This window comes from Erithacus rubecula (genome assembly GCF_903797595.1).
Source record: "Erithacus rubecula genome assembly, chromosome: 22".
NCBI classification, from domain to species: Eukaryota; Metazoa; Chordata; class Aves; order Passeriformes; family Muscicapidae; genus Erithacus; species Erithacus rubecula.
In genome coordinates, this window is record NC_136674.1 from 10,754,024 (window position 1) to 10,765,955 (window position 11,932).

At 54.5% G+C, this 11,932-nt stretch overlaps 1 protein-coding gene across 2 annotated transcripts; it reads right to left on the reverse strand.

The window, feature by feature from the left end:
- Positions 1-3,173: 3,173 nt before the first annotated feature.
- Positions 3,174-6,903, reverse strand: LOC306811245 (serine/threonine-protein kinase pim-1-like). 2 transcript variants are annotated; one of them, XM_079324752.1, is made up of 6 exons: positions 6,242-6,903; positions 6,053-6,103; positions 5,482-5,848; positions 4,694-4,870; positions 3,911-4,447; positions 3,174-3,285 (listed from the first exon to the last, which is right to left on the reverse strand). In XM_079324752.1, the coding sequence occupies exons 1-5, from the start codon at positions 6,827-6,829 to the stop codon at positions 4,341-4,343; spliced, it is 1,290 nt and encodes a 429-aa protein (XP_079180878.1). In that variant the 5' UTR covers positions 6,830-6,903; the 3' UTR covers positions 3,174-3,285; positions 3,911-4,340. The 2 variants fall into 2 exon arrangements, with proteins under 2 accessions (XP_079180878.1, XP_079180879.1); XM_079324753.1 differs by lacking the exon at positions 3,174-3,285 and adding an exon at positions 3,325-3,608.
- Positions 6,904-11,932: the final 5,029 nt, after the last annotated feature.

Genomic DNA, 11,932 nt, shown 5'->3' on the forward strand with positions numbered 1-11,932 from the left:
CAGCCTCTAGGGGGCCCTGTCAGGGGCCAGCACACACAGAACAATTTCCCAGCAAGTCCAAGTCTCACTGGAATGGCTGTATTTGCAACCTGAGTGCAGCCATGCACATGCAGGGGCTTTCCATTTCCCTGTGAGCCCATTGTTAAGGGTATGGAGCACATCTGGGAGATGGGTTTTCCATCAGGACAGGCTGTCATCTCTTCATGTTTTCAAATGTTTTTAACAAACATTCATCTATTCAACCAATCCTGCAGTTTGTGGATAGTCTGGTATATGAAAAACCCAGCAATCTTCATATTTGATACATATATATATATATATACACAATATAATTAGTATTTCACTAGTACAAAGAAATTCAAACTCAACATTAAAAATTCTTCTGTGGCTGTATGTGGGAGTGTTCCAACAAAAATGGTTCCTTCGGTTGGTGCTGTGTCGAATATGCAGTTAACAAAATCCATCCTCATCCTCCCAAACCCATCGGTTCTCTTCCTTTTTCCATATGCAATTTTTTGGATGCATTTTAAGACATCCAGTGGTTCAGCCTCTTTTAACTGACTGCCCCACTGCTCACAGGCTGTTCTGACCTCAGCCCACTGCAAAGACAGCGAACTCTAGGGAAGGGCTTTGCATCCAGCAATTTCACATGGCACTGATTCCTTACATTTACATTTTAAAAGTGACATTTTGTTGTGATCCAGCCAGATGACGCCAATTTGGTTTTACCAGTGGGCAAGGTCAGCACTAAAGACACAGACACCAACTGAAGGAATCAGTGTAATTTTCTGAAGTTCAAAGCAGCAAAGAATCACAAAAGGAGAAGCTCAGCAATGCACCCAATCATCACTACCAAAAATTGCCCATAATGATTTAGAAAGATCCATCCCCAGTTATCCCCAGACTTTACCATCATCCAGGTGCACACATCAGCTGGGGGAAGCTGTCACAGCCAAGGACTGCAGAGCCACTCCCGGACACTGGGAATTCCTGCAGGTGCCTCCAGCCACAGCTGAGGCTCCCAACCCTGCTGGGAGAGTGCCCAGCTCTGACAGTGCTGAATAAACAAACTGACAGCACTTCTAGTGCAGGAACATCTGGTTTCATTCTCTTGTTTGGTTTCTCCCAAAGCCTGGCCAGGGCTCAAGGAGGAACTGAGGGAGATGACTTTGACCACACACCCCCAAACAAGGCATGTTGGATTCCATGGCCTTGTTCAGCTTCTAAATACAGAAAGGTCAATCCATTTTTTACTAATGTGTGATACATCTATCAGAGTGCTAATGATATGCATATTTCGTTAATGAGTGGATACAAAGATAACCTTTGGTTGGAAGGTTCATACATAGGTCACCTTTGGCTCAGGGCCTGCAGTTCAGCCCTTAGTCAGGGCCTCTTGTCCAGGCTTTGGTACTTTAGGGATGTGATCTAGTGGTGGGCTTGACAGTGCTGGGTGAACAGTAGGACTTTCCCAAAGAAAAGATTCTGCAATTCCAGGATTCCATCTGCTGGGCTCAGTTAGGTCTATGTTGGCAGCACTACTTTGGTCAAGAAGCTGCCTCTTGCTCAGCTCTTGTGGCCTAAGGCTTCAGCTCTTTTAGCTCCTGGTGCTCAGCTGCTCATGCTGGACAAGACGACTCAGAGAGAAGAATACAGTTCATCCAATTCCTTCTGGGACACTGAGAGGGGATGCTGTGGAACCAGGAGCATTGTTTGGTGTGGTCTCCTCTCTGCCTTCATGCCTTTCAGCACTTTGAACCAGCCAAGAGCTTTCTCCAAAGGTGCAGTTTAAGCAGCTGTTCCTGCTCCCAGCTCTGGCTCTTCCCAGTCTCTGACCTTGACTGGTTTTGTCTCTCTTGCTGTGCCTTCTGCTCCCCCTGTGCTCAGTGGCTGCTGCCCAGGACTGTAGAACTGGCACAGATCAAGGGCTCCAGCTCCTCCTTTCTCTGTCCTTGGAGCTGCCTGGGCACAGCAGCCTTTTCCATCTGGAAGCTCCACATGGACAAGGAGTCCCCACCTCTGTTTCCTGCACAACCTCCAGGAGCCCAGAGCTGCCATCTCGAGTCCCTGCTGGCACTGGGGGCTCCCAGGTGCCCCAGGCTGCTGTGACACCGCTGCACACGGGTGGAAACAGTGACAGGGACTGTGCTGAAAGTCAGGTCCGTGATGTGCTGCTGCTGCTGCTGCTGCTGCTGTTGCTGCTGCTGCTGCTGCTGCTGCTGCTGCTGCTGCTGCTGCTGCTGCAGGGATCATTTGTCCTGCCCTGCCCCAGAGCCAGGGATCAGATCCAGGCACTGCTGTTGCTCCCTCGGAATCAGCCACAATTTGGGTGTGGCTGTCACTGCCAGCAGAAGAGGTGGCTGGAGCAGTGGGTGCTGACAGTGCCCCAAGCCCCAGGGCCAGAGGGGTCCCTGGGCTGGGAGGGAGTTGTACCTTGTTCTCCCTCTGCCCCACACAGAGCTGGGCTGGCACAAGTGGGGCAGCACAGCAAACAGGGAGCCTGCCAGTCTCTTCCAGCCCTGTCTGCTCAGAGTTTGGTCCTTGGAGCTGCAGGTGGACAAAGACAGCTGCTCCTGCTCCCTCTGTGTGTCCTCATGTTCAGTGCTGCTCCATCATTCTGTGCCCAGCAATGGGGAAAAGCCTCAGCCCTGCAGGGCCAGGAGTTGCCAGGCTCTGCCTGAGCAGCTCAGCCAGCGGGAAGGAGCTGCTCCCCACGGGAACCAGGAGCAAAGGACACTCTTTTTAATGGAACGTTTTCTGGTTTAATAAAAAAAAAAAAAGGAAAATCCACAGGAAAAATATGAAAGATAAAAACAAAATAAAGGTGTAAGTGAAAAATAGTTCATATCTTTGGATAAAGGAGTAACTGATTTTTTTAAAACAAGAACTAAGTTATTTACTTTGTAAATGCGCTGATGGCATGGGTCCATCTTACTGACCTCAGCAGACTTTTTAAAACAATTTTGGGGTCTATTTCCAATATTGCTATTTTAAATTTGGTTGAAGCAAGAGGAAATTGCTTTGTGCCCTGCCAGCTTCAAGCAGGACTGGGAATCTAAACTCTGTCAACCCCCAAATCCTTTAGAAGATGCCCTTCCTTCTCATCCTTCAAATGAGGTGCACATTTCCTTTAAATTGTCAGTGATTTCTTAAAGATGCAAAGTCCCACTTACAGCTTTTGCTCTGGTTTGGAAGTGCAGAAGGGCAATTCTCCATCCATCAGCTCCAGGCTGCACTGCCTTAGGAACACATTCCCTCACCAGGTTTTGTCCACTCGTGGCACTTCTAGAGGAAGTATAAAGTGCAACTGAACAATTGCAGCCAAGAAGGAATGAAGAGTGGAACAGACAAAACATCCTGTACAGATCCAGGGTTCAGCTGGGACCATGGAGAGTTTGGGTTCTTGCCAATTGGGTGTGTGTCCCTAACTGCAAACCCTTGGCCTGCAGGAGCGTCTCCCTTACCTGCAAAAGCAGAAAGCTCAGGCGGTGCGCTCAGAATGGGCTCGTCTGATGCAGAGCCTTGTGAGGGCAGAGCCCTGTGCCCAGGGCTGAGCCCAGCAGAGCCCTGGCACAGCCCAGAGCTGCCTCAGCACTCACAGAGTCCGGCTGCAAGGAGAGAAACCAGAACCTGCCCGTCAGCTGAAGGCTCCTGTCCCCCTTTCCCAACCACCACAGTGCCCAGGCCGTGCTGGCTGTGCCCAGAGCTGGGCACAAACCTCCCAATCACTGCTGCCCCTGGGAACAGCCAAGGCACATCCAGCCTCTCAGTGGCTGCCCAGAGCCAAAAAGCAGCTTGGCAGCCCACTGAAGAATTTGTTGCATCTACTCAGCAAAGGGGGGAACCTTTGGTGCCCGGTCAGGCCGTGCCATGCCCAGATCTGGGAGCATCCCCCTGGTTCGGGACTCACCTGCAAATTGGGTGTGAAGCATGTCTTTAAAGAAAGTGCCAGAATCAAAGTCGGTCATCTCCAGCTGCCAGCGGCGAGGTCCAGGAAGAGGTTGTCATCCTTGAGGTTGTCCTTGTAGCAGCCCCACCTGGTACAGCTTCTCCAGGGGCTGCTTCTCCTTCCCTGGAGGCCAGACTGAGCTGCCAGTGCTCTGCCCAGGGACTCAGCCATCACTGAACCAGGACAGGTAAAACCAGGTTGCATGGTGGCCGCCAGTGCTTGCAAGACCAGCTCAGCTCCAGAACAGATGTGCCCATCTGATGACCCCTGCTCCATGGTACAGACAGGACAAAGAAGTCTGGGTTTCTTTGCTTCTCATCACCAAGAGATGTGTGGAGCTGTGTGATCCAGGCTCCTGGATCAAATGGTGCCTGTGAATCTCTCCCATTTTCTAGGGCAGTTGAACACCCTGCAGCCAAGGTTCATAGAACAGATCTTCCACAGATGGCCTGTCCAAGGAGTGCATGGATAAACACGAACTGATAACATCTTGGCACTCTGGGAAGAGAAACCATAAATCACCAGGCAGTTGGAGAAGGATCCTGTTCGCTATGCCCCACCATTCCTATGCCTGGGCTCTGCTGGATGTTCTCAGAGCTGTGGCTAAACTTTCCAGTCAATTCCCTGTTTTGGAGGAGAGCAGGACATGTGCCACCTCCTCAGCAGCTGCCAGAGCAGGATGCTCACGAGCCTACTGCCGTCTCCCAGCACTGGTATTCCCCATGCCCAGAGATGAGGATCTACCTTGAGAGAGCCCTTGTGGGAACTTGAGCTGGCCCCAGATGATGTCCCGGCCCTTCTTGAATGGGTGCTTCCCGCAGACCATCTGGTACAACAGGATGCCCAGGGACCAGATCGTTGCTGCCTCGCCATGGTAGCATTTGCGGTAGGTCCATTCTGGGGGGCTGTAGGACCGTGTTCCTATGGAATACAGATGGAGCTCATCAGGGGGATGCTGCTGCTCCCAGAGCCTCGCCCCAGCACCCCTGGGCATGGGGGGGCTGCACCAGTGGCACAGGGGGTGACCTGCTGCCTCCTCACCAGCACCTGGCTCTTGGGTACAAAACTGGGGCTGGAAAAGAAGCCACTGGTATTGGGAGAAGGCAGCAGAAGCCCTGGGAAGGCCCAAGTAGGACACACAGAAGAAAAACCCACCCAGTGGTGGGAAAGACCCACTCTCCTCCCTGCCTGCATTGCCCCCAAAAAACATTAATAAGCTAAGGCAAACAAGGACAGCAAAGCAGTCCAAGGCCTTCCTTGCCTGCATACCAAACTGAGCGGTGCCTGGGTCTGACCCCGCTCTCTGCCACCCCCATGGGGTTTGTGTCGGGCTGGCTGCCCCAGCTCCAGCCACAGCTGAGTGGGTGGTGAATGAGGTTGGCAGGGCTGGCAGCTGGCCCCCCTCTGACACCCACCCAAAAGCAACTTGGATGCAGAAGCAATGCCATGGCCTGCAGCAAAGGGGGAATCCCTGGTGCCACAGCCAGGCTGGGCCATGAGATGTCCAGAAGCATCCCCCAGACTCGGCTCACCTGCAAACCGGGTGTAAACTGCGTCCTGGAGGAAGGTGCCACAGCCAAAGTCAATCAGTTTGAGCTGGCCGCTGTCCAGGTCGATGATTATGTTGGCCGGTTTTATGTCCCTGTGCAGGACCCCGCAGCTGCTGCAGTGCTGCACGGCTTCCAGCACCTGGAGGAACAGCTCCCGCGCCTCGTCCTCCGGCAGAAATTTCCGATCCGCGAGGAAATCAGAGAGGTCCTGACATCGCTCCGGACGTTCCAGCACTAACAAGAAGCAGCTGGGAAGCTCAAACCAGTCCAGCAGCTGAATGACTCCACGGAAGCCGGTGGACACCTTGTCTAGCAGCACGATCTCCAGGGGCGCACGGACGCCGTTGGGCTGCGCGAGGAGCACGATGCCGTCAGCGGGGCTGAGGCCGTGCCAGGGCTCTGGGGCTCCTCAGCCAGCCCGGGATGCTCTGCACCCCCCGCTCACCGCACGCCCACTCTCCCTGCAGGACTCCCGGCGGCTCCCACCCTGACGGGCCCCGGCTCCTCGCCGCCCGGCACGCCCCCGCTTCTGCCGCCGGCCCCATTCACTCACCAGGTCGCCCCAGTGCTGGATGCGATCTCGCGGTACGCACTTGATGGCCACCTGCGAGCAAGGGGCAGCAGTGGGCTGAGCTCGCCGCCCGGTACGGCGCGCTCCAACCGCCCCTTCCCCGTCTTCTTCTTCTTCCTCCTCCTCTCTCCTCTCTCCTCCTCCTCCTCCGCCCCCGCCCCCGCCACTCACAGGGGCGCCGTCCGCGAGCCGGGTGCCCGAGAAGACGCTGCCAAAGCCGCCGCTGCCCAGCAGAGAACCCATCTGGTACCGCTCCTGCAACGCCTCCTGCGCCTTCCCTGCGGGTGACACGCGGCTGTCAGCGCTCGGCCCGGGGCCAGACACGGTCCCTGACCGCCCCCCGAGCGTCCTGGGCCGGGCATCCCCACCCGCCCCGGGCCCCGGCGAAGCTCGGGCCGAAGGAGCCGCAGCGGGTGCGGCGGGAGCGGCCGCGCCGCGTGTGCCCTCCGCGAGCTCCGGGAGGAGCTGGGGACGGGGCTTGAGCCTGCGTTGGGGCCGGAGCTGGGGCCAGGGCTGGGGCCGGGGCCAGGGTTGGGGCTGGGGCTGGAGCTGGAGCTGGTGCTGGGGCCGGGACAAGCGGAGCCAAAGAGAGGCAATGCCTCTCCAGCCCCAGGCACTGATGCCCAGCCAACAGCGCCAAAGCCAGGACAGCGAGAACCGGGCGGAGGCGAGACCCCGGCGGGACGGGCGGGGCCGGGGGCGGGGACGGGGACGGGACAGGGGCAGCACCGCCCGGGGCCGGGGGCGGGCTCGGAACATGGCCCGGAAGGCGAAGAGGGGGAGAGAGTCCGGGAAAGGGACACCGGGGAAGAGGATGTGGGGCTGCAGGAGAGGGAGAGGAGGAACAAGAAATCAAGACGGTCTGTAGAGTCGCTGCTGCTGCCGCTGCCGCTGCTGCCGCTGCCGCTGCCGCTGCCGCTGCTGCTGCTCTCGCAACTGAAGCACCGGGGCCGTTTGTCCGCGTGTTCGCTTGTCCGCGTGTTCGCTTGTCCGCGTGTCCGTTCCACGCTCGCCCCACACGCTCCATGGCCGAGTCCCGCGCGCCCCGGGGGCAGCCCCTGAGTATGTCCCAACACGAGAACTTTGCCCTGTTGAGCCAAGGCCACGAGTCCTGACTCCCGCACGGTGACACGGGAATCCCCTGGGTCCCTGCTCCGCATTGGCCCTACTGAGGCTCAGACACTGCCGTTATAATCTGGGACGGGGCTTTTCCAGTCTGAAGTGCTGCCCTGTCAGTCACATATGCCCAGGCTGTGCCAGCTCAGCAGCTCTGCAAAAGTTCTCAGTGGTGGCACTTGATTGTTCTTTCTCTGGGAATTTTCCCATCCCTTCATTTCCCACTGGGGGCTTTGCAAACAGAGCCTTGTTGGAGTTGTTTGAGCCCATTGCAGGGAGAGCCTTCTGCTCCAGCAGGAACTGACTTTCCTGTGCTATGGCCAGGCCAGGTCCCACTGCAGGAAAAGCCCCAGGCAGCCTCAGCACAGGGAAGGGCTCGAGCACAAATACAGAGTGCCATGGTGGGACCTGTGCCAGGGTGAGCCTGAGACACCAAAGGCACCTGGGCAACTGCTTCCAGGGCATGGCCAGAAGCTTACCTTGGCAAACCAGCCTGGTGGCCACCAGTGCAGAGCTGCTGGCTCAGGGGTCATTTCTGGCTGGGATCTGCAAAGCCACTAGTGCTCCAGGAACCTGACTGGGAAGCAATTGGCCCCAGCACCCTGGAGACAAGATATTAATGACAAAACTGTTCATCCCTGCAGAGACAGGACAGGGACAGAGGAAAGGGAAGAGCCAGGCCCAGGGACATGGCTTCAATGGTGATGGCTGTGAGGTCACTGCCCCTGCAGCAGCCTGGCTGGCCCTCAGCAGATATTCTGGCCAGAAGTGTTGTGAGGCCTCCCAGCACATCAGAGAGCCCACACAACAGGAATTCCATCCTTGGGGAGGGGTTTCACTATGTCAGGTTACACAAAGCTCCTGCTCTTGGAGCATTTCTGGCATGGGGCATCTACTTCTCTATGGTAGGACCCACAGCTGGTCTGTGGGTTAGAGAGGGTTAATGAATGAGGTTTGTTTTGAGAAGTATTCTCTGACCAAGGCTATTGGCATGGAGACCAAGACGAAAAGAAGGAAAAAGAAGACAACCAGGGAAGAAAACCCTGCAGCTGGCAAAAGTATTTTTGGCCACCTGAAGTGTGGAGTGTCTGTGTGTGTCACACCCACCTATACAGCAACACTTCTCTGGAAAAGCAGTTGCTGTTTTGTGCCAGTCATTGTAAAATATTTTCTCCTAACAAATGTAAATCCACCCTGATTCAGTTTAAAGATATGGACCCTTGTTTTGTCACTGAAAGATTTGGGAGAAAATCAAAGTCCATTTTTCATGGACTTTGACCACTATGTTTCCATTTTCAAAGACCTTGGAGAGGACCCAAAAATCTCCCAAGACTGGGTTTGGAGGCCTCATCACATAATCATCAGGCAGAGGCTGAGGGCCCTGGGCTCAGTGGAGACTGAGGACAGAACAGGAGAAGCCTGAGGGGCATTGAAGGGAAGTTCCACAGATAGTGGAGCTTTTCTTCATTGTATAAAACAGCCTGAAAAATAAATATTGGCACCAAGGGCAGCTGGGGAGGTCCAGACTGGACACAAGGAGAAAGGACAGCTTTGTCAAAACTCTGTTGGATATATGAAGTAGACAAGGCACAAATACCATGATAACTATGATGACAACACGTACATGCCTATTTTCAAAAGTTCTCTCCACAATGGGGTAAGGCTCAGCCAACCAAACAGATCATTTAACCATGATCCTTCTTCAACTCTGAGTTTGGTCATATCCTCCTGGAATTGTTGTATGCTCTTGTGTATAGATACTGAATGGTCAGAAAGATTCATGCAACACATTCCATCAAAGTCTTTGCATCCATGTCCATGCATTAACAAAAGAAAATGAACCACTGCTTTGTTTTGCAGAGTTGCATGTCTCACCATGAACATCAATTAACAAATTGCTCAGTGCGAGAGAAATGGCACGAGATTGCATCTTAGCCAACAACCTAGTTGATTCAATTGTTTCAAGGCTGCCCCTGAAGCAGTCTGAGGCAGAAGGAGAGCTCCTGTAAACCTCCTTCCAAAATACCAGGCCCTAAAGTTATCATCACAGTCAGGTTTATATTGATTGACAAACCTCTTCTCTCTACATTTGTGTTCTTCTATCATTTTTATGTCAGCAAAGTAAGTCTCCCTAACCCTGCCTCCTTCTCCTACTCCCATCCTTTCTCCCTCTCCACCTCTCCTCTCCCATCCCTCCTCCCCAGCAGCAATGACACCCTCGGTGCCCCGTTCCCGAGCCCTCGCAGCCCGCGGCAGGAGCGGGGATGGAGCCGGGACAGGTCGGGATGGGCAGCGCGGGGCTCTCGGCTGCTCCCACCCGCTGGGGTCGGGGGGAACCCGGCCCGGGGAAAAGGAGAGGGAAACTGGGAAATCTGGGGGCTGCACATCCAAACTGGGGCTTGGTGGGGACCCTGGGCAGGGACTGCCAGCCCTTGGGGCTTCTCTCGGGAGTCTGGGAGGGGGGAACGCAGAGAGGGGCGGGGCATCCCAGGATTGGCATCACTGGAGTGACTGGGAATTACTATAAGCATGCTGAGGGACATTGGGACCATACTGGATCATATTGGCAGCAACTGGGACTGCACTGAGGGTGACTAGGAACATGCCAACAGCAACTGGATACACTGGGAAAGATTGAAACCATAATGGGGGTAAATTGGAGCAACTGGAACCACATTGAGTAATCATGGGAGCAGCTATGCCCATGCCTGGGTCATACTGGGATCTTGCTGGAACTGGCTGGCATCAGACTGGGAGTGACTGGAATAGTACTGGGAGTATCTGAGAGTGACTAGGATCCTACTGGAATCAGACTGAGAATGACTGGAAAATTGCTGGCTGTGACTGGAACTATGCTGGAGATGACTGGGAGCAGCTGGGCCCACACTGGGAGGGACAGGGAGTCACTCTGGGCATGACTGGAATAATACTGGGAATATCTGGGACTAACTGAGATCATACCGGGAACGACTGGTATTGTAGCAGAAGTGACTGGGATCATCCTGGAAGTGACTGGGACCATACTGGGAGTGACTATGGGTCCTACTAGGATCATCCTGGGAGCCACTGAGATTACAATGGGTGTGAAGGGAACTTGACTACTTACTGGGTTACTGGGAGCTACTGGGCCCATGCTGGGAGGCAAGTGTGGAGACATTGGGAGCAACTGGGATCATCTAGAAGGTATTGGAACCATATTGAGGGAACTGAGAGCACAACTGGGATCATACTGGGAGTAAGTGGGACTATACTTCAGGCAACTGACAGAAACAGGTCATGCTGGAGCCAAATGGGAGTAACGGGGAAAGACTTGGATCATTCTGAGGTAACTAGAACCATACTGAGCAACTGGGATATACTGGGAGTGTCTGTAACCATATGGGGAACTGGAATCATGCTGAGAACAGCTGGGATCATGCTGGGGACAACTGGGAGTGGGTGGGACTATGCTGAGAGGGACTGAGACTATTCTAGGGACAACTGGGACCATACTGGAAGGAACTGGGAACAACTGGAACTATTCTGGCAGCAACTGGGATCATATTGGGATCACACTGAGAGTTACTGAAATCATACTGAGATTGACGGTGAGCAGCTGGAATCATGCAGAAAGGAACTGGGAGGAAGTGCAAGTGACTGGGATACACTGGGAGAGACAGGGTGTCACAGGGATCGTGCTGGAGGCTACTGGGGTCATGTTGGCATTGACAGGGAGCAACTAAGATCACGCTGGGGGCCACTGGTATCATACTGGGAGTGACTGGAATTAGACTGCAAGTGACTGGGATCATACTGGGAGTGGCTACAATCATACAGGGATTATAGTGGGTGTCAACAGATCCTGACTGGGGGCTACGGGGAGCTACCAGGCCCATGCTGGGAGCCAACTGCACACACACTAGGAGGAACTGGGAATGACAGGATGCATGTTGGTGACAGCTGGAATGTACTGGGAGTGACTGGGGTAATCCTGGGGGCAACTGAATCATGCTGAGGTAACTGGGAGTGCCTGGGAATAACTGAGAATGTTCACAGCAGCTGGGATATACTGGGAGTGCCTGAGACCATGCGGGTGGTGACTGGGACCACACTGGGAGCTGCTGGGAATGACAGGATGCATGTTGGTGACAGCTGGAATGTACTGGGAGTGACTGGGGTAATCCTGGGGGCAACTGAATCATGCTGAGGTAACTGGGAGTGCCTGGGAATAACTGAGAATGTTCACAGCAGCTGGGATATACTGGGAGTGCCTGAGACCATGCGGGTGGTGACTGGGACCACACTGGGAGCCGCTGGGAATGTGCTGGGGAGAAATGGGGGCAAGTGTGAGTGACTGAGGCCCTGCTGGGAGAGACTGGCATCATACTGGGAGTGACTGGGACTATACTAGGGGCAACTGATAGAACAGGGAACACACTGGACAAAAGGTGGAGGAACTGGCAGTAACTGGGGGCAAATTGTAACATAATAATAAATGACTGGGAATGACTGGGTTCATACTGGGAGCAACAGGGATCATGCAGGCAGTGACAGGAAGTGACCAGAATCATACTGGGAGTGACTGGGCTCATACTGGGAGCAGCCATTTCTGGCACTGGGATCCCCCAAACCCCTTTCTGGCCATCGTGCCACTCCAGCCCCAGCAGCCTCCACTGGCGGCCCAGGAATCCTGGGGATTCCACTCTCTTGGGGGGTCCCTTCTTTGGGGTTCTGGGGGACCACAGCCTTTGTTGTTGCCATTCTTGC